At 46.1% G+C, this 25,799-nt stretch overlaps 2 protein-coding genes across 3 annotated transcripts in view; one reads left to right on the top strand and one right to left on the bottom strand.

The window, feature by feature from the left end:
* Nucleotides 1–9,420, bottom strand: part of TUBB1 (tubulin beta 1 class VI) — a 33,939-nt gene extending 24,519 nt beyond the window's left edge. The window contains exon 1 of the mRNA XM_068262998.1: nt 9,350–9,420. The gene's annotated coding sequence lies outside the window, so the exon portion shown is untranslated. The remainder of the gene's footprint in view (nt 1–9,349) is intronic.
* On the top strand, nt 186–18,074 carry CTSZ (cathepsin Z). 2 transcript variants are annotated; one of them, XM_068262999.1, is made up of 7 exons: nt 186–231; nt 4,545–4,692; nt 10,030–10,193; nt 11,964–12,143; nt 13,026–13,176; nt 15,935–16,100; nt 17,453–18,074. In XM_068262999.1, exons 1-7 carry the CDS (start codon nt 201–203, stop codon nt 17,564–17,566), a joined length of 954 nt encoding a protein of 317 aa, XP_068119100.1. In that variant the 5' UTR covers nt 186–200; the 3' UTR covers nt 17,567–18,074. The 2 variants fall into 2 exon arrangements, with proteins under 2 accessions (XP_068119100.1, XP_068119101.1); XM_068263000.1 differs by lacking the exon at nt 186–231 and adding an exon at nt 982–1,043.
* Nucleotides 18,075–25,799: the final 7,725 nt, after the last annotated feature.

Below are 25,799 nucleotides of genomic sequence, written 5' to 3'. Positions count from 1 at the left end.
CAGCTTCTGTGTGTGGGGAGAGCCTTGCGGGGGGAGGGGGGTTGGGTATCGAGCCCATAGAGGCAGAGGTGGACCAGACTGGTCTCTGTCCCTCAGAATTTCTCACTCCAGCTAAATCGACACGCTCGCTGAACACGTCCCGAGACAACAGGAGAAGCAGATTTGCATTACAGTTTCAAAGACAAAAGGATGCCTGAGAGATGCAGCTTATCCGTATGACCTCAGCAGGAGGTGAGAGGAAGGTCAGACCTGCCCCTCCAGCAGCTGCACGGGCTGTTACCCCAGGAGTTGTGCCTCGGCAGTCCAATCCAGTTGTCAGACAGAAAAGAAGTTGATTAGACTAGAAGGAAAGAATTATAATGGAAAGGCTAGGGCAGGAGTATGCAGAAGAGGATGACATCACGTGTGCGGAACAGTTACCCCAATCTGTCTGCGCATGAGGTGGGGAGGAGTCACTCATCTTCAGCATGGATAAAGACGCGCAGTCAAACTTACACCCTCACGATTCTGCTACCCCAAGTTGCATGGAAACTGGACTCCTCCGCATGCCGTTGACCATCTTTTGACATAGATAGGAGGATTTTACTCTTGTAGTGCGCCCCCCCCCCCCCCCCCATGTCATGCCAGATGGTATTGTTCAGGTAGTGGGACCCCACGCTGGCCAACAAGACCATACCAGTGCCAAACAAGTTCCATTCAGCCAGCCAATTGTAGACAGCAAGACCATACCAGTGCCAAACCAGTTCCAGTCAGCCAGCCAGCAAGACCATACCAGTGCCAAATCAGTTCCAGTCAGCCAGCCAATTGTAGACAGCAATTGGAGAAGCCAATTAACTTATCTGTATGTTTTTTAGATGTGGGAGAAAACCGGAGTGTCCAGAGGAAACCCACGCAGACACGGGGAGAACATACATACTTCGTGCAGATAGTGCCCCGACAGGGATACGAACCAAAGATCCCGTGCTGCAAGGCAGGAGAAGCTTGTAGGATATGTTCTCGTGAGCGCACTCCCCGCATTGTACGAGTACAGTCGCACCTGCGCAGTAAGCCAAAGCCGCTCATCCACAAGACACTTCCTGCGACAGCGCAGGCCCACACTCAGACAGGGGCAGTATGGCGGTGCATGAAGAGGGGCGTGGCCACAAGCTTTCAGAAGGTCTCAGCAGCGGCGGTGGTCTGCAGGAGGACATGGGAACTGCAGGATCCAGAGGCTTTACTCTTCTTAGGGGAGCATTTGTCTTTTTCTTTTAAAAATCATGCCTTGGGTTGACTTTATCTCTTGATAAATTAATGCAGGCATAGTTTCGTACGTCTCGTGGTGTGTTGTTGTTCATGAGAGGCTGTATTTACCTAATCTGAAGACCTGCTCAGAGAATGAAGGTGGCTGAAATAAAAAACATAAAATAATGAAAGCTGCCTATGGAGTGGTTGTAGAGTAATATATATTTTTCATATTAAAATTGTGCCAGTAATTTGAGGCAGTAGTTGTAGGTGGTTATGTGCACCTGCTAAAACGGTTTTTCCACGTGCTGACCTCAAGGGTCACGTGCTATAAATAACTGCTGTGTTAGGAGTATTTAAAGAGGAACTCCAGTGAACATTTTACTGTTGGCAGGTGATGTAGCTGCTGCATGGTTTTTGGCAGTTGGAAACAGCTGTAAACAGCTATTTCCCACAAAAGTTCGAACTTTTCTTATTTGTGGGAGGGGTTTCACCACAATATCAGTCATACAGCGCCCCCTGGTGGTCTGTTTGAGAAAAGGAATAGATTTCTCATGTAAAAGGGGGTATCAGCTACTGATTGGGATAAAGTTCAATTTTTGGTCGGAGTTTCTCTTTAAAGGCGCCCATTAATGATATAATTTTTCCTTCAGATAGGTGGTTTGAAGCAATTTTTATGATGGAATTGTATAGAAAACTGTGCCATGTGTAGTGCAAATCGATGTGAAACTATTCTTTGGAAAATAATTGATGTGAAATTATTTCTTTAGGAAAAGAAAAAAAAATATTGTTCCTAAAGTGGGATTTTATGATTAAATCGGAATGTAAAACCTTCTTAAAGCGGATCCGAGATGAAAAACTAACTATAACAAGTAACTTGTGTATATATCTTATCTAAAGTTTAGATAGTTTACACAGCAAATCTAGCTGCAAACAGCTTTAATAGAATATGATTTTTTCTTCCTGTGATACAATGACAGCAGCCATGTTGTTTGCAAACATTACACAGAGGCAGACTTATCTGCATCTTGAGCAAAAAATCCTAATCTCCCCTCCTCCTCCCTCCTCCTCCCCTCTGCCTCTCAAATCTCAGGCTAGTAATACCTCCCCCTCCTCCTGCCCAGACTGAGCTCCCATGAGCCCTTGCTACTGTCTGAGAGTGCCTTGGCTCTCTGAAAACCTGTGGGCGTGGCTTATTTAGTTTATAGGTAATTAGACTATTAAAACAAAAACAAAAAACTATTTGGCTTGAGGAATGCCCTATAAACAATAGGAAAGGAACACAATTATGCAATGAGTAAAAGTTCTTCTCGGATCCACTTTAAATCCTTCCTTCAATGGGAAATCGTTAATTGTCTTGCCTAGTTTTGATCGTTCAAATCGTGTCAAGGATCGACTCTGAAGGAAAATTGTACCGTTAATGAGCACCTTAAAGGGGTCTGACGGGAGGATTTCTGCGGTTGATCCTAGCAGGCAAACCCACCCTCTCACCCCTAGTCATGGCTATTCTATGGGCTTGATTCAGTAAACCATAATAACTCATATCACGGCCGTTTTTGCACAAATTTTCGCGTTTATGATTGCGCACAAAAATTCTTGATCATGCGCAAACGTGAAAATGCTCGCGAAAACGGCACTGATATGAGTTATTACGGTTTAGTGAATCAATCCCAATATGTGGTATGTCACCCAGATTGGGGGAATTTTTCTTATAAGATAACTGTCTGGGCCTTTGCGGTCAGGCAGAATCTTGTATTTTGATGTGAATTGTGTTGTTTTCATATTTATTTGTTGAAGTCAGAAATATATTTGTTAAAACCAATAAAGGGGCCGTGGCCATTTCAGCTGCCAGTTATTTGTTGTAAGAGTTTATTTCAGGTACCGTAGTTCATTGATTGGAACTTATGAGTCTGCCTATCATTCCGTCAGGTGATCTGGCATTATGTATGTAAAACATTAAGGTGGCCACTAATGGTCCAATATCTAGCGAAAAATTGTTTGAGCGATCAGATCATTCTGATTGGATGTGATCGGATTGTTTGTAAATTATCTCGTTGATGGGCATAATCGATTGCGAAGGATTATAAAAACAGTCCGACAGATTATAAAAGTACGATTGGATTCTCTTGTCAGTTGTGATAGATAGGAAGCAAAGATTGGTTCGTTGATGGAGTAGTGAACGATGTATTACCATATTTAACTTCCAATCAGAATTATCTGATCGCTTGAACGATACTTCGCTAGAAATTGGATGGTTAGTGGCCACCTTTAAGCCTAATCTACACGGTACAATTTTCCATCAGATAGACGGATCTATTAGATAGCTCTAATAAGAAATTGCATCGTGTGTAGACGTCCAAATTGTTTCAGATCAATTTTGCGATAGATTTTGCATTGATAAGTACCCAAAATCTATTGCAATATCTAAAGACTCATCTACATGGTACAATTTTTCATCAGATCGGATCTATTAGACGGATCTATGAGATAATTTCCAACCGGTCCAATCGGATTGTGTTAGATTTTGCAATCGATTTGTGTACTTATCAAAGCAAAATCTATCGCAAAATTGATCTGAAACAGTGTGGATGTCTACACACAATGCAATTACTTATTAGATCTATCTAATGCTAGGTACACACCATACAATTTTCCGGCAGATTTACCTGTCAGATCGATTATTTCCAGCATGTCTGATCTGAATTTCGATTGATTTTTAGATTTTCCGGTCGTTTTTTTAACTAGTTTTTTCAATCGATTTTCTTTCAGTTCTATGAAAATCGATAATAAAAAAAATCGAAAAAAAAAACTGGAAAATCGAGATTCAGAACCGACATGTTGGAAATAATCGATCTAGCAGGCAAATCTGCCAGAAATGTATGGTGTGTACCTAGCACTATAGATCTGTCTATCTGATGGAAAATTGTACCACGTAGATGAGGCTTCGCGCAATCCGATTGGACCGGTTGGAAATGATCTAATAGATCCGTCTAATAGATCTGATCTGATGCAAAATTGTACAGTGTAGATAAGGCTTTAGACTTGCAAGACTGAGTTCTCCTTTACATATGACTGCAAGTTCCAGGAAGCGCTATTACTAACTGCAAACACTCCAAGCTGTCCTCTTCACAGGAGGGTCAGGAATGTGAAGCCCCGCCCAGCATGGGGGGCATTGTGTGCAGTGCTGGAGCAGTATAGTGCTCCCCCCTCCCCCAACAGCATTGCATTGTCTCTTTAAATTAAAGGCCAGTACTGTAGAAGAGGGAGGGAGTGAGTCAGCAAGGGAGGATGTTGTCTCATTATATTCCACTCTCTTCCTGCAGATCACATGAGTTCCAGCCTGTCGTCCATCATGTACAGCCGGCAAGTGCTGCTCCTGCTCGCCCTGGTCGCCTGGGTCAGAGCCGGGCTCTACTACCAAGAGGGGCAGCACTGCTACAAGCCTGTGGCTCGCGGGGGCTTCGGAGTCAGGTGAGGACCGCCCACCGCTGCGGTGGCATTTCATGTTATACAGCAATACAGTACAATCCCTTTATAGTAAACTCCAAGGGACCAGGAAAAGAAGTTTACTGTATCAGAATTGGTCATACATTGTATATTTATACAGACACAGTTGCTGAGACCTGAGGAGGACTGAGTTTACTCTATCCAGAGGTTTACTATATCAGTTTACTATAGTGAGATTCTACTGTATACTATGGTAGGCAGGGGCATAACTACAGGGGAGCAGCCACTGCCAGCGCAACTACTAACCTTCCCTTCCTCTGATACAGGGGTGCAGCCTCCAGGTGTTTTTGTGGCTACACTTGGGTGTGAAGATTATGATGTCCACATTTGTTTTATGATCCTTGCTAGATATGCACCCAGGCTGTGAGAGTCACCAGGGGTGGGTAAGGGAAGAGTCAGAGGGGCTCACAATCTAATCCTACCATAGTCATAGTCTAATGATGGGCATACACGGAGTAGATTATGCGCTGGATCGAGCCGCTGGCTCAATCCCGGCTCGTCCCCGCGGGCGCTCCTTATCTTCCGCTCGTTTTTTCCCACCCGCGGGGATCGAGCGCAGTATCGATCCGGCGGGTTATCGGACACGTCGGAAATTATCAATCAAGCCATCAGCGGCTCGATTGATAAGAAGCAATCCATCCGTGTATGCCCAGCATTATGCTGGGAATACACCATACAATTTTCTGTTAGATTTACCTGCCAGATAGATAAAGTTCAACATGTTGGAAATGATCTATCTAACCATCTATCTGCCAAGCAATTAGGCATTGTTCTACTCAGCAGGAGATAACCAGAAGACAATGCACTAGAGATAATGACCATTCTCTACAGAAAATATTCTAATTATGCATTTTAACAGAAAATCTAACAGAAGAATCTACCAGAAAATTGTATGGTGTATTCCCAGCATAATGTCCTACCATATTATTATGTATTATCTAATCCTACCATATTATTATTATATTATGTATTTATACAGCACTGACATCTTCTGCAGCACTTGCGCACAGACTACATAGTCTTGTCACTGACTGTCCTCAGATGAGCTCACACTCTAATCCTACCATAGCCTGTCTAATGCCGTGCATACACGGCTCGTTTTGTGCGCCGGATCGAGCCAGCGGCTCGATGCCGGCGCATCCCCGCTCGTCTGCGCGGATCGATTGCCGCTCGTCCTCGCCGGCGCTTCCTTATCACCGCTCGATTCCCTACCATTGTCCACAGGCGGGAATCGAGCGGGCGCAGGTCGAGTGGCATGATCGGGCCAGCTGAATATTATCAGCTGGTCGATACACGGTACAGAAACGTACCGTGTATCCCCAGCATAATGTCCTACCATATTATTATTATTATGTATTTATATAGCACTGACATCTTCTGCAGCGCTGTACAGAGTACAGTCATGTCACTGATGGTCCTCAGAGGAGCTTATGATCTGATATAAGTACATTTATGGGATAGGGAGGAAACTGCTATGCCCGGAGGAAACCCATGCAAACACAAGGAAAAGATACAAACTCCATGCAGACAATTTCCAGGATATAACCCTGTTACTGTGAGGGGAGAGAGGTACCAGTCACAGGCAGATAGAGCCAGGTCACCCTATGTCTGCTCTTATGTCCCAGCAATATCTTGTCCTGTAATAGACTCGTATGCCATAACTGCCAGTTTCACTACCTGTCCTTTGTAGCATTGCTGATCTAGAGCTTCTCGCTAAATCATGTGATCATTATGGACAGCTGTAGTCATGTGCTGGAGATGGATGTTTATATAAGGAGCTCTGTACTCTGGTATGAGGAAGCACACAGGACAGCCCAGTCACCACACAGCAGTGAGGAGGCACCTCCTGATTGGCAGAGCCTGCCCCCTAATAACCACCTGCAGAGCAGGCTGGGACAAGTGTGAGGATTGGGAAATACCTGGATCAGCAGATCATTCCCTTCCTCACAAGTGTCCTTCATGTGAGTGTCACTGAGCTGCTCCTGCCTGTGCCTCACCTATGGCTGTAGCACTACAAGTCCCAGCATACCTGCATCAGCAGATCATTCCCTTCCTCACAAGTGTCCATCATGTGAGTGTCACTGAGCTGTTCCGGTCTGTGCCTCGCCTATGGTTGTAGCACTACAAGTCCCAGCATACCTGGATCAGTAGATCATTCCCTTCCTCACAAGTGCCCTTCATGTGAGTGTCACTGAGCTGCTCCTGCCTGTGCCTCACCTATGGCTGTAGCACTACAAGTCCCAGCATACCTGGATCAGCAGATCATTCCCTTCCTCACAAGTGTCCATCATGTGAGTGTCACTGAGCTGTTCCGGTCTGTGCCTCACCTATGGCTGTAGCACTACAAGTCCCAGCATACCTGCATCAGCAGATGATTCCCTTCCTCACAGGTGCCCTTCATGTGAGTGTCACTGAGCTGCTCCTGCCTGTGCCTCACCTATGACTGTAGCACTACAAGTCCCAGCATACCTGCATCAGCAGATCATTCCCTTCCTCACAAGTGTCATTCATGTGAGTGTCACTGAGCTGCTCCTGCCTGTGCCTCACCTATGACTGTAGCACTACTAGTCCCAGCATACCTGGATCAGCAGATCATTCCCTTCCTCACAAGTGTCCTTTATGTGAGTGTCACTGAGCTGCTCCTGCCTGTGCCTCACCTATGGCTGTAGCACTACAAGTCCCAGCATACCTGCATCAGCAGATCACTCCCATCCTCACAAGTGTCCTTCATGTGAGTGTCACTGAGCTGCTCCTGCCTGTGCCTCACCTATGGCTGTAGCACTACAAGTCCCAGCATACCTGCATCAGCAGATCGTTCCCTTCCTCACAGGTGCCCTTCATATGAGTGTCACTGAGCTGCTCCTGCCTGTGCCTCACCTATGACTGTAGCACTACAAGTCCCAGCATACCTGCATCAGCAGATCGTTCCCTTCCTCACAGGTGCCCTTCATGTGAGTGTCACTGAGCTGCTCCTGCCTGTGCCTCACCTATGACTGTAGCACTACAAGTCCCAGCATACCTGCATCAGCAGATCATTCCCTTCCTCACAAGTGTCCTTCATGTGAGTGTCACTGAGCTGCTCCTGCCTGTGCCTCGCCTATGGCTGTAGCACTACAAGTCCCAGCATACCTGGATCAGCAGATCATTCCCTTCCTCACAAGTGTCCTTCATGTGAGTCTCACTGAGCTGTTCCGGTCTGTGCCTCACCTATGGCTGTGGCACTACAAGTCCCAGCATACCTGCATCAGCAGATCATTCCCTTCCTCACAAGTGTCCTTCATGTGAGTGTCACTGAGCTGCTCCTGCCTGTGCCTCACCTCTGACTGTAGCACTACAAGTCCCAGCATACCTGCATCAGCAGATCATTCCCTTCCTCACAGGTGCCCTTCATGTGAGTGTCACTGAGCTGCTCCTGCCTGTGCCTCACCTATGACTGTAGCACTACAAGTCCCAGCATACCTGCATCAGCAGATCATTCCCTTCCTCACAAGTGTCCATCATGTGAGTGTCACTGAGCTGCTCCTGCCTGTGCATCACCTATGGCTGCAGCACTACAAGTCCCAGCATACCTGCATCAGCAGATCATTCCCTTCCTCACAAGTGTCATTCATGTGAGTGTCACTGAGCTGCTCCTGCCTGTGCCTCACCTATGACTGTAGCACTACAAGTCCCAGCATACCTGCATCAGCAGATCATTCCCTTCCTCACAAGTATCCTTCATGTGAGTGTCACTGAGCTGCTCCTGCCTGTGCCTCACCTATGGCTGTAGCACTACAAGTCCCAGCATACCTGGATCAGCAGATCATTCCCTTCCTCACAAGTGTCCTTCATGTGAGTGTCACTAAGCTGCTCCTGCCTGTGCCTCACCTATGGCTGTAGCACTACAAGTCCCAGCATACCGGCATCAGCAGATCGTTCCCTTCCTCACAGGTGCCCTTCATGTGAGTGTCACTGAGCTGCTCCTGCCTGTGCCTTACCTATGGCTGTAGCACTACAAGTCCCAGCATACCTGCATCAGCAGATCGTTCCCTTCCTCACAAGTGTCCTTCATGTGAGTCTCACTGAGCTGTTCCGGTATGTGCCTTGCATATGGTTGTAGCACTACAAGTCCCAGCATTCAATAGTCCAACTACTCACATCAACACACATCAGATATCGTCACTTATCAATCAAAGTCCACAGCAAGCAAGAAAATACTGAATACGTTTCACATTACTTTTTTTATACTTAAAATTTTAGTCCATTTTCAGCTGTCAGGTGGTGAAAAGTTATTTTGTAGATAAGATGGAAAACTATCTCTTGAGAGAATGCTCAGGAGAATAGATCATTGAATAGGGTCCAAGGGTTAAAAAGGCAAGCTCCGCTCACCCATCGCACATGCATTCTGTGGAAAAGGCAAGCTCCGCCCACATGCATTCTGGGGAAAAGGCTAGCTCCGCCCATCCAGCGCACATGCATTCTGTGGAAGGGGGAGAATAATGTAAAAAAAAAAAGAGAAAAGGATCAGTATTATTGTCTAGTAATGGCTGTGGCAAATGGGCGGAGTCTGGTACTTAATTACCCCCCTTGTCCCCTCCCCTCTGACTATATATCTAAGTGACCCATCAGACACAGTACTTACCTGAGCATCTGCCCCCTACTGGTCTCCCAGCACACCAGACAAATAATCCATATCACTGTAGTCAACCCTGTGGAATGATATATGTGTGCTGGGTTAGTATTATATTAATGCTAGTTAATGCTGAATGGACTTTGTCCACTTACTGATGCATCAATATTGGATTGCTGGACACTAGCCTGACAATTGTCACATACACCAATTGCCCCCATTCTTTGCACCCCACCCCCCCTTTTTTTTTGGAGGGGGGGGGGGGGGGAGGATTGGTTAGCAAACAGCTAGGTTGGATTTTTATAGTGGCTTCCCATTGTATTCTTCTGCTCCTCCTCTCTCCAGAGAACAGAACATCTCCTGACAGAGTCTGCTGAGGCTGTCTCCGCAATCTCAGGAGAGATCCTATATCAGATTTAGTAAAGGGGATGATGGGCAGTGATGTCATACTATGTTTGCTTCAAGCATCCAATCATGTAAGAGAATACAGCAGGCAGAACGCTCTTTGATTGGATGCTTGAAATGAATATATGATCACATGACTGTTCCTTCACTACAGTTATTCTCTCCTAATTGTGTATTAAAAAATATCCCACATTAAATCCAGACCTGAATCAGCAGGGGCGGTCTGACCGTTCATAGCCGCGTTGTTTTACAGATAATATTAAACTTGGCTTTCTTTTTATGTAAAGGACGTACCCCAGACCACACGAGTACCTGTCTGTGAAGGACCTGCCAAAGGCTTGGGACTGGAGGAATATCAACGGCACCAACTATGTGAGCACTACAAGGAACCAGCACATCCCCCAGTACTGCGGCTCCTGCTGGGCCCATGGCAGCACCAGCGCTATGGCAGGTGGGTCATCTCACACATAGGGCTTGATTCACAAAATCATGATAACTTGATAGCACAGCAGTTATCACGCGATCTGCCGTGCGCAAAGGTTTGCGCGCGTAAAAGGGTTACGTTCGTGTGTAAACGAAGGTTTGCGCACAATCGCACGTGCAAACCTTAATTTACATGTGAACGTAACCCTTTACGTGTGCAAGCCTTCACGCACGGCAGATCGCGTGATAACTGCTGTGCTATCGGTTATCACACTTTTGTGAATCCAGCCCATAGCACGGGGAGCTTATGGCGGGGAGAACTATGGGAAGAGTGATGCGTCATCTGGTTAGAGCACAACCCCTATCCGATTCCCCATCCCCAGATCACAGTGCTGAGATGGAAGGCATGGGGAGATGCAGGTCTATAGACTATCTGGCCCAGCTTTTATGAAATATGCTCCTAGTAGTCTTTAAGGGCCGGGTCACACGGACGCTTGGCGGCATTTACCGCTAAGCGTCCAGGACTCGTTGGTGAAATGTTCCCATTCAAGTGAATGGGAGTGTTTAACATCACGCGGTTACCGTTTATTGCGCAAACGCGGCGTTCCGATCCTGATTTACCACGTCGTTTCAGGCGACCCTAGATGCCTCATGCGGCTTCTAGGGTCAATTCACCGCCGCGTCTTCATGTCCCGGGGACATGTTGCGGGGACAAAAAATGTAGATCGCGACGGGACACCAACGATCGCCCCAGAAAGCTCGGCACCTCCCCCGAATGTGACGATGTAGAACGGAAGTCGGGAGGACGCCGCCAAGCGTCTGTGTGAACCGGCCCTTCAGTTAATGCACAATAAGCTTGAAGCATTATACATGTTACAGGACAAGAGGTAAGACACTTAAAGCAGACCCAACCAAACATTTTTTTAATTCAAAATATTTAGTTGCACCACTCTGACACATATAAAGATAAATAAACACTCCTTCAAGCCTATGAGCATTTCAGTGCATGCTTTTCACCCTTCTCTTTGCATAACTAGGGTTATACAGGTGGCAGCCATTAGCAATTCCTCCTTTGCTGGACACCATCTACTCCACCAGTTTGCCAGATTCTGTCCCGGCAATATGAAAGGAAGGGAGGAGTTCCTCCAATAAATGTAAAATATTTTATATTTGTCATCATGCAGCTGAAAAAAGGCTACTATTTATTATTATAATTTAGAAAATAGATTATATTCCTGAAATCTTGTATTTTTAATTTGGGTCCACTTTAACAGGGTATCCTCTACATTGCTATGAGAATATACAGCATCATGCATGTTTGGCGCTGGTCTTGTTGAGCGGACACAGCAGGAAACCTCATAAGGAACAGTTCTCTGATCCACCCGGGGGATCAGTCAAAAACAGTCTGATCAGTCTGCCGACAGCCTGTAGCCACGTACTACTGTCGGCAGAACGACCGCCCCGCGGGAGGGTCTTTCGGACCCGTTGTTTGTAACAATATGGCGTGTGGCCTTTACAGCTTACAGAACTCCTGCAATAAATCGGCAGTGCATCTACTTGCTGCTTTCACGGAATCAAAGCGCTAACATCCAGTGTTTACAAATTAGCTGCTCTGCCGAGGTAGCCAGCTGACACAGCTGAGATCAAATTACATTTGCGATTAATCACAGATGCAGGGGAACTGGACAGGCTAAACTCTCTAAATACATACTGGGTGCATTTCTAGGTGATATCCTTCTGTTCTGTGCAAGAGTTCAGGTCCACTTTAAAAGTCATTAATACACAATTCTTCCCTCAGACCGCATCAACATCAAGAGGAAAGGGGCGTGGCCATCAGCATACCTGTCTGTTCAGAACGTGATCGACTGTGGCGAGGCGGGATCCTGCGAGGGGGGCGACCATGGCGGAGTCTGGGAATACGCACACCAACATGGCATCCCGGATGAAACCTGCAACAACTATCAAGCCAAGGATCAGGGTGAGCGATTGCACCATCATTTCTACCAGCACATATGCGTGCGCTCATACGCAAGCACACACAAACACTGCACGCACAGACACAAAAACACACACATGCACATACACATACACACTGCGCACACACGCTGTACACAAACACACAAACTGTACACAAACACACAAACTGTACACAGACACTCACACTGTACACAGACACACATACACTGCACAAACACTGCACACACACACACACTGAAAAAACACTACACACACACTACACAAACACACACACACACACACACACTGTACACAGACACACACACACACATACAACGCACAAACACTGCACACACATAGAAACACTGTACCCAGAGACAAACACTGTACACAGACGCACACATACATACACAGACACACACACATACACACACCCACACAAACACAAACACCCAAACACTGCACACACACACTGTACACAAACACACACACTGTACATAGACACACACCTTCCGAAAACACTTCCTGCTAAATAAATATAACTCAAATCCCTTTTTCCTAACTCCAGCAATGGTCATGGGACCAGCTTACTAAACCAGTGACCTTCATAGCCTTATAGGAGCGCCACAAGACAAACAGCTTAAAATTAAATACTCGTAATAAAACAAATATACTTTAATTACATTTCGTCCATTTAATAATCATTTGTGTATTATTTCACGGTGTCTAATTTCACGCTGTCACAATATGGGCCATATTACACAAAATTTTGCCTAGCCGGATACCAAACTGTATCGCTCAAATATACCTAACATAACCTTTACATTATCCCCAATAACGACCATCGTCAACTGTAATCACCGCTTTTCACATTGATGTGTGACGCTTGTTCTACAAATCACAGCGTGCAACAAGTTTAACCAGTGCGGTACCTGTTTGACTTTCGGCAAATGCTTCTTCCTCGCCAACTACACGCTGTGGAAAGTCGGAGACTACGGTGACGTCAGCGGGCGGGAGAAGATGATGGCGGAGATCTACAAGAATGGACCAATCAGGTGACAAGCATTAAAAAAAAATAATCACTAAACAGACCGATTATGCTTTATTTTTAGTCTTAAGCTGCATACACACATACAATCTTGATTGGACAATTTTGCCACTTCCACGTAGTATGAGAGTTTACCCACACAATCTGTCCACAGTATTCAAAAACTGTTGGCCCTCATGCTACATGGAAGTTTTAACATTGGCCAATCAAGATTGGATGTGTGTATCAAACTTCATTTATCAAAGTATCCAAGGAAAGCTCAATTCTTTTTCCTCATAGCAACATGCTGCCCTTGTGATTCATTCACCCCTACCATGCTGTACTGACCAAGGACAACACCACTGTATTCAGTGAAATATAACACATTCCATTGTTGAATATGATTAGTGAATATCCGGTGTGAGCATGGATGTCCCCCAATGCTGGTTGGCAAAGGGAAGACTAGTAAAGTCAGATCCAATCCACCAACCGCTATTGTTGTCAGAGATTGGAAAAGTGGACATGTGTGGATGCAACGGCAATTTATGACTGTTTTGTGGCCTATGCAGTGATGCACAATACATTGCTCCTTATTCAATGCACATTGGGCCCGAGATCCAAGTCACTTTTTCTCCCAGGTGATATTGTCACACCACATCAATAAAATGCCTTTTAAGCCACTGGCCAGCAAGAAAATACTCCGAATAATTTTGATATTACTTTTTCACCTACTTTTTGGTACTTTTTCCATTTGCAGAGCACTGAAAAGTTATTTTTAACAGAAGATGAAAAATGATCTTCTAGGAGAAAACTTATGAGAAAGTTAATTGGATCAGCCCCTTTTCTCCTAGGAGATCATTTTTCATCTTCTGTTTAAAATAACTTTTTTAGGACTCTGCAATTGAAAAAGTACCAAAAAGTAGATAAAAAAGTACCATTAAAATTATTCTGAGTATTTTCTTGCTGGCTGGTGGCTTAAAGGGCATTTTATTGATATAGGGCCATATGCAATTAACTTTTTCTCCTGAGTTTTCTCCTAGGTGATATTTTTAAACTTGTCAATAACATGCCTTTTAAGCCACCAGAAAGCAAGAAAATGCTTAAAATAATTTTGATAGTACTTTTTAATTTGCTTTTTGGTACTTTTTGTAGTTTAACCTCTTGAGGACTGCAGGGCTAAACCCCCCTAGTGACCAGGCAATTTTTAGTTTAAAAGGCCACTGCAGCTTTAAGGCCAAGCTGCAGGGCCGCACAACATAGCACACGAGTGATTCCCCACCCCTTTTCTCCCCACCAACAGAGCTCTCTGTTGGTGGGGTCTGATCGCTCCCCCCATGTTTATTTTTTTTTTAATAAATATTTGTGTTGCCGTTTTTTTTTTTTTAAAAACCCCTCTTCCTTTAAATCCCTTCCCTCCCTCGCTCCCGCCCTCCCCACAGCCGGCCAATTACGGCGATCGGCTGTCATAGGCTTCTGCCTATGACAGCCGATCGCTCTCTTGTCCCCCAGGGGGACAGCCGTGTCACACGGCCATCCCCAGTGCAGCGCTGCTGCTGATCGCAGCGCTGCACAGAGTAAATAGACGGCGATCACGCCGTCTAACAGTCTCCCGAGCGGCAATAGCCGCTCGGAGACTGAAGGCGGGGCGGAGCTCCGCCTCCCAAGCAGGAGATGCGCGCGCAGCCTGCGTGCGATCTCCTGCAAAACAGAGCCCCAGGACTTTACGCCAATTGGCGTTAGGCGGTCCTGGGGCTGCCGCCGCGTCCACGCCTACCGGCGTGACGCGGTCGGCAAGAGGTTAAAAGTACTGGAAAGTTATTTTAAATTGAAGATGAAAAATTATCTCCCAGAAGAAAACTCAAGTTAAAAAGTGAATTGCACATGTGCCAGAGGGTGAAAATGTCACCTAGAAGTTAATGTTTCGGGCGTCGCCCTTCACCAGGTGTGACTTTCTACACCCATCTACAACCATCTTATTTATACAACCAAATAACTGGTTACTTGTTAGTAAAGGTGCTTTCCTGAAAGAGAAGTCATAAAACTTATTTGAGATTGACCTGTTCATTTCTTCCCCTGGGCATAACACAGCCTGAACATCTGAGACATTTCTCTCTTTCTGCAGTAGCAATGTCTCCCCACCCCCTCCTCTTGCCAGTGGCTCTACATGGGCGAGCACTGACCACAGCTGTGCCACAGTGTGCCTGCTGCTGCTGATCTTTAATATCTCCCCTGGCTGTAATATTGCCCTGGTGTTCTTGCATTGGTCTTCTCCACATAGCCCACATAGCCCACACAGTCATTTGTTAGCATACATAGTGTGAATACTCTGATTGGTAAAAACAACTGTAATTATAATCCCATTTCCGGTATGTGGGTGCAAATGGGCGGCACAGCATTGCTGGCACGGCTAAGCTTATAGCCAACAACTGTATGTCTCCACTGAGGAGTTTCTCTTACATCATGTGATGACAGGAAGTGAGGGGCGTCTCTGGAGATCATACAGACAGCTGTAAAAACCTGACAGAGGGTGAAAATCAAACATTAAAACACCTGGCTACACTTGGGCTTTAGAACTCCTCTATGGGAACTACCCAAGTGACAAATAGAAAATAAAAACTCTTAAGTACCCACACACTGTGCCTGAGCCTGTTCTGCCAACAGAAATGCCCCTCCCCCAATGACAGCCTACCTGTCAGAGCCACGCCCCCATCCTTCCACGTGGATTGATGAGTGATACCCTGTAACTAGCATTCCTGGTGTAAACCCTTCTTCCTGTTCCTCTCTAGCTGTGGAATTATGGCGACAGACAAGCTGGATGCCTACACAGGAGGCCTGTATGCCGAATACTCCCCGAGTCCCATGGTGAACCACATTGTGTCTGTGGCCGGCTGGGGCGTGGATGAGAACGGCGTGGAGTACTGGATCGTTCGCAACTCCTGGGGAGAGCCTTGGGTGAGTCCCTGTCGTCTGCCCACAGACTCTGTGGGGAGTTTTTGTTGTTTGTTTGTTTTTTTAGCTTATCTCAGCATGAAAATAACATAGAGCTTCCTATTTCAAATAAGATAAGGACACTATGACCAGAAGATAATTTAATCCCCCCCCCCCCCCCCCCCTTGAAGAGTTTATACAGTGATTTAAGCCTGTTCTCTGAATAATTTTGCTAGTAATTTTTCACCAACCTTTTTAACCACTTGAGGGCCACAGTGGTAACCCCCCTCCCCCCCATAAAGATCAGGCTAATTTTTACTAAAATGGCCACTGCAGCTTTAAGGCCAAGCTGCAGGGCCGCACAACACAGCACATGAGTGATTCCCCCCCCCCTTTTCCCCCCACCAACAGAGCTCTCTGTTGGTGGGGTCTGATCGCCCCCAGTTTTTTTTTTTTATATATTTGTGTGTTTTTGTGTTATTTTTTACTATTTGCGTCTTTTTTTTTTTTTTAACAAACCCCTCCCTCCCCCCAGCCGGCCAATCTTGGTGATCGGCTGTCATAGGCTTCTGCCTATGAGAGCCGATCGCTCTCTAGTGCCCCAGGGGGACAGCGTTGCTGCTGATCGCAGCACTGTACATGTTAATTAGACGCGGTTTCACTGTCTAACAGTCTCCGCCGCTCGGAGATTGAAGGCGGGACGGAGCTCCGCCCCTCAAGCAGGCAATGCGCGCGCAGCCTGTGCGCGATCTCCTGCAGTAGCCGACCCTAGGACTGACGCCAATTGGCGTTAGGCGGTCCTGGGGCTGCCGCAGCGGCCATGCCCATTGGCGTGGAGTGGTCGTAGAGTAGTTAATTGTAAAATGTCAAAAAATGTATTCAAAAGAAGAAGATGAAAATGATCTCCTAAGAGATAACTCAGGAGAATAAGTGTGTCTGGTTCAGTGTTCTATGTGAAGAGCTCAGCCTACAGACTTCCGCTATTTTTATATGAATTTTGGGTGGACTTTCCTCCTGAGCAGCAGTGATGGTCAGTGAGATGCAAATCATTCTGACTTGCATGCACATTTAATGTAAGCTTGAAACTGTTGCTAACAAAAATCATCAAGAAGTAGGTTTGGTTGGCCAAGCTGTGTATAATGTGCATTAAACTTGCATGCTAGATGGACATATTAGCATTTCAGTGACCATGTCAGAGGTCATGTGATGTAGTGATGTCACATGATGTACTGAGGTCATGTAATATACTGAGGTCACATGATGTCTAGTCATATACTGAGGTCATGTGATGCAATGGTCTAGTGATGTGGGGCAGTCATGTGATGTAGTGATGTCATGCGAGGAGTCTCACACACCTCTTCTGTATTGCCTTACAGGGGGAGATGGGCTGGTTGCGGATCGTAACAAGTGCATACAAAGGCGGACAGGGGGACAGCTACAACCTGGCCATTGAGAGTGACTGTGCCTATGGTGACGTACTGATGGCATAAACACAATAAGCCACAGATAACAGGAGCTGCTGAACCTCCAACACTGGAAAGCTTAAACCAATACAAGAATTGCACAAGCTGCTATAGTCTCAGGTCTTCAATGCTTTGTGGGACAGCCGGACTGGCCAGCAGAGGGGACATCAATGGCAAGGGCACCGGGGACACCAGACCTCCAGTGCCGAAATTTTTTATAAATCAATATTTCTGACAATCACTATACACACCCACAGCTGTGATTTTACCTCTATGCAGCCATATTCTGTCATATGCAAACTCCACACACGTGCCAATGTGATGGAATGCCTCGACATGCTTCTATAATCAACAAGATGATCAGAATCCAGAGTGTGAGGGAAGAATAATGCCTGCACACGCAGGGAGAGTCCAGATATCCGGTAACAGGAACAGGAAATACTCCCGCTGGCAGGAAATCACGTGCTGCCAGGGGAAACAAGAGCGTAAAGTGTAAATTATCTGACATGTCGAGTGCAATAAAGATTTCTTATAACGTTGTGTGCAATGACTTCTGCTTACACATGAAGGTTCGAGTGCGCTGCCTAAATGTCCATACAACACTCATCACCCTAAAGGGAAACCAGCCCTCTAGAATGTTACCGTTAGACCAGGGGTAGGCAAACTTCTTGACTCGAACCCCAAATGGGGTCCTCAACTTTGACCGAGGGACTGGACCACAATAGGAGTGAGTGTGCACTGTGGTGAAAAATAGGTTTGGCCATGATATGATGTGGGCAGAGCTAATTATAATGTAACTGTAATGCAAAGACAGTGGGCCTGAGTTTTCTCCCAAAACACAGTTAGGCAAAGTGACCCTAAAGGTAATTAGACAATGTTCTCTCCACCAACAAAACAGCACATGGCAGCAGCCAGACTTCTTTGACACCAAACACAAGGACAGCAGGCAGACTGCCTCAGACAGCAAGTGGGCAGCAGGCTAAAGTGAGAAAAAACCAACCACGATAAGGTATATGTTTGTCTTCCACGTATATGTGCAATAATAATGGTGTCATGTTGGTCAGTACACAGTGCATTATACCAGAATATGTTTCAAAAGAGAATGTTCTGGCATAATGCACCATTCCGTGTACTAACACATGAGTTCTGCACAGTGCTTATTTTTGGAAGAAGAATATATATAGCTGAGCGACACAACATATTAAAACACTTTTTTATTTATTTTTTCATAAAAATCCTGATTACCAAACGGTTGTGATGAAACGTCCTCTGCCACAAACTTTAGCAGCCAGACCTCTTTGGCACCAAACACAGGCCCAGCAGGCCCTCAGATAGCAAGACACATAATGCGGCAGACACATTGGCCCACATGCAATTCACTTTTTGTCCTGAGTTTTCTCCTAGGTGATATTTTCACAACTTGTTAATAAAATGCCTTTTAAAGAGAACCTGCGATGAATAATAAAAAAAACAATTCATACATACCTGGGGCTTCCTCCAGCCCCCTTCAGCCTGATTGCTTCCTCACCGTCCTCCTCCTCCATTATGGCTCCCAGTAACTTCGTGAGTCAGGGCTTACTGCGCCTGCTGTCCCCAACTAGCTGAAATTACCGGGAGCCATAATGGAGGATGCAGGAGGCGGAGGAGGACAGTGAGGCAGCGATCAGACCGAAGGGGGCTAGAGGAAGTCCCAGGTATGTATGATTTTTTTTTATTATTAATCTCCGGTACAGAGAGGCTCAAAAAATGAAAAAAAAAAAAGTAGGCTACCTGATCTGCGGGGCTGAGCGGATCAGGTAGCCACAAAAAACGCCATTCCCCACCGCTCGCGTGGGACGCAAAGGCCCACTTTCACTTTTGTGACCTCTGGGTCAGGACGCTGCACTGAGAGACTGTGTCTCTCATAGTGTGCGGGGGGGGGGGGGGGGGGGGGGAGTGGCAGGAGGCGCAGCCAGGGGGAGAGAGCTGCCCGATGGCAGCTCTGAAAACCCTGCAGGCACGCCCCTGGCAGGCGTTTTGAACAGGGAATTCCTCTCCCCTGTGTAATCCTCTGAGTTAGCGACAAATCTTGCCTCTAAACTCAAAGGGCTATAGCGCAGGGGGGTGGGGGGGGGGAAGTGTGGGGACACAGAGCCATGTCATTAGGCAGAGAACATGCCTCTGTTTCCTATCTGCCCCCCGAAGATCCACCTCAGGTTCTCTTTAAGCCACTAGCAAGCAAGAAAATTCTCAAAATAATTGTTATAGTACTTTTTCTTCAAGTTCTGGTACATTTTCAATTTCAAAGCGTTGAAAAAAATATTCTAAAGATGAAAAATCTCTTAGGAGGTAACTCAGGAGAAAATATATTAATTGCATATTGGTCATAATGCAGCAATGTTTCTCATAAAATAAACAATTTGCAGCGTTTCCCCACGAAATACACACAATGTGAAAGCAATTCTCTAAAATAAACTTAATTGGCAGCATTTTCCGAATGCAGGAGGTAGTGGTGCATCAAAAAATAGGTGCCGCTATTGTGCCGGGTGTATAAGGGTAATTTGAAGTCCCGGAGGGGGAATAGTATTTATCGCCACAGGGAATTTGAGAGGCAGCAGGGTGAGCTGTCATTCGGCTCATCCTGCGCCCAGCTCACAGCTGGCGTACTAATACGTACGCACATTTTCCCTCTTAAAAAAGCACATTAGGCAGTGTTTCCCCATAAAATAGAGTTCTCCTTTAATTTTCTCCACAAATAGTGGCCCCTAATAGCCCTGGTGTCCGTGGTGGTACCTGAAAAGAAAAAGATACTACTCATCTGCCAGGTGACTCCTCTCTGGCCCTCCAACGTCCCTCCCCCATCTTTAAATCTGTGCTGTCAAGGCAGAGCAGGGCTACAGAAAAATGGCAGCTGGAGTCGGCACAGGAGACAGTACTGGGCTCCAAATGCCATTTTCCTGTAGCCCTGGAATATAGACGCCCCAGTCTGGATCAGATTAGCTCCGGCTGGTGAACTGGTATGGTGTCAATTGGACACCCCAAGCCAGTTCACCTCCAGGGGATACACACATGAAATGGACAATCGGGTCGTAGTCTGCCCACCCCTGCTTTTAACCATATATGATCGTTTTCGTTTTTTTTTTATTCCATCTTCTTTCAATAAATCAGGTTTTCCTCAAAGATCAAACAAAAACTACATCATAGTGCAGACTGATGTGACAATGATGGAGGGGACCACTCCCCAGTGTAACCATCAGTGATTGTTATCGGTTCACCCGCCATCACCTCGTGCAAAGAGCCCAACACACTCCCCAAACATGGCTAGCACGCTCACCCTTTATAATAGTTGCCCGACTCACAGACAGCAACTGCGTATTATCACCACCTGGACTCTGCTCACGGTCACCTCCCACTCCGTCACAAAAAAGTATAGAAACAGAGGCGCCTTAATATACCACCCGAGGTCTTCACATATACCACAGTGTCGTCGCTGCCACAGCTAAATATGTCCTTATATTCCTGCAGTAATAAAATGATATAAAATATCACAGCGCCGATGATAAAATCCCAAAGGATAGTAGCGTGCACCTTCCGTCAAAAACTCGTGGTTTAATGGCAAAAACAGACAGTCTATATCGTAGTGCAAGCGATGACAGCAATTCATAAATTGGAAAGCATGAAGTAGCCAATGTTGCCAGGCAACCCTTACGTGACCGGCAGTGACCGGGTAGCTGGTGCTGGAGGTGGGTGTCCGGCTAAGAGTGGTGGAGCCCCATTAAACCACAAGTTTTTGACGGAAGGTGCACGCTATCTGCCTTTTCTTGTATACTGGACATTGTTACATATTTCTTCTGCCGCTCAGCAGTGCACACGCCAGGTTGGCAATTTGACGGCTGCAAGCCTTATTGTGCAAGGTGCTGGTGATTTGTTTTGTATTGCCAAGTGTCACTCTTTTGCCACTCAAGTCTGTTTTTTTTGATGGGTTGTGCCATACAATAATTAAAAACAATGGTGCATGAGCCAGCCTGGGGCCCCGGGAACTCTCACTGCCCGGGGCCCCAGAACCAGCATCTGGTTCTGGGGCCCCGGGCAGTGAGAGTTCCCGGGGCCCCAGGCTGGCTCATGCACCATTGTTTTTAATTATTGTAGTATCCCATGCAGTTTAGTTAGGAGGGGGGCAGATGAGAGGGAATATCCTGCACGCTGGTGCCCCCTGCTGGTCATATAGCCATTCTCTATATGCAACTGAAGCCCTCTCCTACTAATTGGCTGACTTGCTCAGCTTTTGCTTGATTATCACTGCAAGCTAGGTGTATTATGTGTGCATTTTTCATTGGCTTATAAGCAGCCTGCAGGCTTTATAAAGCAGCAGAGAACTGTTTGGGAGTGAGGTTCTCCAATTGTGTGTTTGGTGGGTTGTGCCATACACTCGCAATTTTCTTTCTCTTGTCTTGAGAAAATCCCAAAGGATGCAGCACATTGCATTCAAAGAGAGGCTCCCAATTCAGAAGATGACACTGTTGCAGTCTGTGAGTTGGGGCAGCGGTTATAAAGGGTGACCCCCTAATGATGGCGGAAGGCCAAAACTAGTTGGGAGGAGAGCAGGCAGCATCTACTGACAGGCCAGGCGTTAGTACCACATTGGTGGGAAGTTGGCTGTATTTTAACTTTTTAATAAAGTGGATCCTTGTGCTGATAGACATTGAGAGCATCTCTTTTCTATTTTTGCAGCGAGTGCATATGCAGGTTGGGATCTTCACTATCACACTGGTCATGTCCTGCCTAGGATCCACCCTCAGCACATCATACTCATCACGTCCCACCTAGGCTCCACCCTCAGCACATCATACTCATCACGTCCCACCTAGGCTCCAACCTCACCCAGCACAATAGAAAAAACAAATACAACCTGTGTAGGTGACAACAAGCTGTACATTAGGCCCGGCTCACACTGGCAATTAAGTGAAGATCCGAGATGTGCAGCACCTAAAACTACGGATACTGGAAGCCTGTGCTAGCATTTCTCCTGCTGTGTTGCTATCAGTGTGTGAAGAGTGGGAGAAGAGGGTTGCATTGACAGTCCAACACAATGGGCAGCACATTGAACACATTTTATAAGTGGTCAGAAACTTGTAAATGACTCATGAAAGAATAAAGTTACGTTAAAAACAAGCACACCATTGTTTTTCTTGTGAAATTCCCAACAAGTCTGATGTGTCACATGACCCTCTTCCTATTGAAAAAACAAAAGTTGGATTCAAAATGGCCGACTTCAAAATGGCTGCCACCACCCATCTTGAAAAGTTTCCCCCATCACATATAATAATGTGCCACAAACAGGAAGTTAATATCACCAACATTCCCAATTTATTAACCCTCCTGGCGGTTTATTAATTACCGCCAGGGGGCAGCACAGCCGTTTTTTTTTTTTTCATGTAGCGAGACAAGGTTTTGCTACATGATAGCCGCTGCTCAGCGGCATCCCCCCAGCCCCAAAGCCCCCTCAAAGAACAGAAAGCCTGGAGGGCGACGGAAGGGATGACGTCACTGACGTCCTCAACGTCGTGGCGTCAAAGGCAGCGCACGGGGTCTGGGGGGGGTCAGCTGCGGCGTGACGGATAGCGGCGGATCGGCAGCGATGCGATTGCACACGCAGCTAGCAAAGTGCTAGCTGCGTGTAGCAAAAAAAAAAAATAATTATGCAAATCGGCCCAGCGGGGCCTGAGCGGTGCCTTCTGGCGGCATAGCCTGAGCTCAGCTCGGGCTTACCGCCAGGAAGGTTAAGGTGTATCCATATAAATGGCCCACTCTGTAGATCAGGTGCTCTGACTGAAGTCAGACTGGATTAGCTGCAAGCTTGTTTCAGGGGTATGATTCAACCTCTACTACAGCTAAAGAGATCAGCCGGACTGCCAGGCAACTGGTATTGTTTAAAGGATACCCAAAGTGACATGTGACATGATGAGATAGACATGGGTATGTACAGTGCCTAGAACACAAATAACTATGCTGTGTTCCTTTTTTTTCTTTCTCTGCCTGAAAGAGTTAAATATTAGGTGTGTAAGTGGCTGACTCAGGAAGGACAGGAAGTGACTACAATGTGACCCTCACTGATAAGAAATTCCAACTATAAAACCCTTTCCTAGCAGAAAATGGCTCGAGAGCAAGAAAGAGATAAAAAGGAGAATTTCTTATCAGTGAGGGTCACATTGTAGTCACTTCCTTTCTGAGTCAGGACTGAGTCAGCCACTTACATACCTGATATTTAACTTTTTCAGGCAGAGAAAGAAAAAAAGGAACACAGCCTAGTTATTTGTGTGCTAGGCACTGTACATACCCATGTCTATCTCATCATGTCACGTCACTTCGGGTATCCTTTAAAAGGAAACATCCATACCCCTCTCAGTTAAAGTTTCCTTTAATAACGGCCATCCTGCCAAACCAAGAAAGACCTCCCAACCTGTTCCACTCCTCCAGCTCCTTTACAATACCTCAGCCAACAGCAGATAGTTCAGGGCAAACAACCTCTGAAGGAAGCTTTATGCCCAAATAGGTCATTGCAATTGGCTCCCATCTGAAGGGGAATTGTTCACTACACTGCGTGCCAACTGGTTAAGGTGACCCTTGATCTTCCTCAAACATTTAAGTGGCAGGGAAGCCTTCCCCGTAGACGTATCCAGCAAAGGATTTAGGGGAACATTGCTGTCTCCTTCCCTTTGAGTCCTATGGGAGAAAAGCGCTATAGAAATGTTATTGTATTGTATTGTATTATATGATCATCCCCTTAGCAAAGTCCAATACCTTGTTTACCATAGAAGCCACAAAATTGTTGTTTCTTTGGGGGTATACACTGCTACTACAGTTATGTCTCCATTTCCCATTTTCCCCAAAAGTAAAACCTATTGCCCCTCTGAATGCACCTGGAAGTCCGTAACGTGAAAATTGCAGGATTAGGTCCGTTCACATCTAAAACCGTTTTGCGGGAGTGATTTTTCCGCGATTAACTCAGAAAAATCACTGGACACTGCAGCGGTTTGGGAGCAATCATGATTAGCGGTGCTATGCATGCTAATCGCGCTCGCTAATCACAAATCGCAGGCAAACCGCTGCATGTAACATGTTTGCGGTTAACAATAACCGCAAACGCGGCAGTGAGAACACTGCCATAGGCCCAGTGAACACCAAAAACCTCTAGCAGATCCGCAAAACGCTAGAGGTTTTTGAAGCAGATTTCAGAGCGATTCTAGGCATGTTTAGAGACTTTTCTAAACATGCCTATCATTTTTGTGTAGCAGATTTCATATATTGTTACAGTAAAGCTGTTACTGAACAGCTTCTGTAACAAAACGCCTGGAAAACAGCTCTGATGTAGCGTTTTTCAGAGCGGTTTTCCACTTTCCTATACTTTAACATTGAGGCAGAAACGCCTCAGAAATCTAAAAAATGCTGCAGCCCCCGAGATTGCGTTTGTGGAAAAAACAAACCGCTCTGGTGTGCACCATCCCATTCACTTTCATTAGCCAAGCGGTTTTCCCCCTGCAAGCGTTTTAAAAAATGCTCCAGAACCGCTCTGGTGTGTACCAGCCCATAGTGTTACATGCTGTAGCGGTTTTAGCGGAGATGGAGAAATGAAAACCAGCCAAGGAGGGGTAGTATCTGTGGAATATGGCTCTAAACAGACTATTCTCCTCTGCTTCACCGGATACTTACATCTCTGCAGGCAGGTGGACATGCAGGACTAGCTTCAACACGGTCAGTCAGTGCCACTCCGGCAAACTGATCAGCAGGCAAGTCAAAGTTCTGGTCCCTACAGGTAGTACTGATTGGCCCATTGCTGTAGTCTATTTTATACAGGAGTTTGGTTTGTTTCCTGCTTAGAAGAGAAGGCTAGTCCCGAAGTGTACCTGTCCTGAAATGATATCTATTGCATCACCACCAGCTTTATACAGCACCTGACTGACTGAATAATGGGAACCTCTAGTGGGTACTGCGGCCCAATCCAACCCCCCCTCCCCCCAAGCTTCCCCTGCTCCCAGCACATGTGAATAGGTATGAAACTGTTCGGATCAAATAAAACACAGAGATTGGCCATTTTATTAAATAGGCTTATCATTAGATGTTCCATATAGACATTACATCTAATCAATCAAAATTACTTCCAGTCCACCCCCCCCCCCTCCCCTTCCCTATTGGACCGTGGGTGTGCCCCTCTGGTGGTGATTAAAAAAAAAAAAAAGATTGCCAGGGCCTTCTATGACAAGGACACGGTGCGGTCACCTGC

Source organism: Hyperolius riggenbachi, chromosome 12 (assembly GCF_040937935.1).
Source record: "Hyperolius riggenbachi isolate aHypRig1 chromosome 12, aHypRig1.pri, whole genome shotgun sequence".
Taxonomy (NCBI): domain Eukaryota; kingdom Metazoa; phylum Chordata; class Amphibia; order Anura; family Hyperoliidae; genus Hyperolius; species Hyperolius riggenbachi.
Note: the sequence above shows the minus strand (reverse complement) of the source record. Positions and strands in the feature narration are given on the sequence as shown.

Coding starts and splice junctions, on each gene's coding strand:
- CTSZ (XM_068262999.1), top strand. CDS start 201: ATGCAGCTTATCCGTATGACCTCAGCAGGAG. Junction 232..4,544: donor CCGTATGACCTCAGCAGGAG/GTGAGAGGAAGG, acceptor CTCTTCCTGCAG/ATCACATGAGTTCCAGCCTG. Junction 10,194..11,963: donor CAGCACCAGCGCTATGGCAG/GTGGGTCATCTC, acceptor TTCTTCCCTCAG/ACCGCATCAACATCAAGAGG.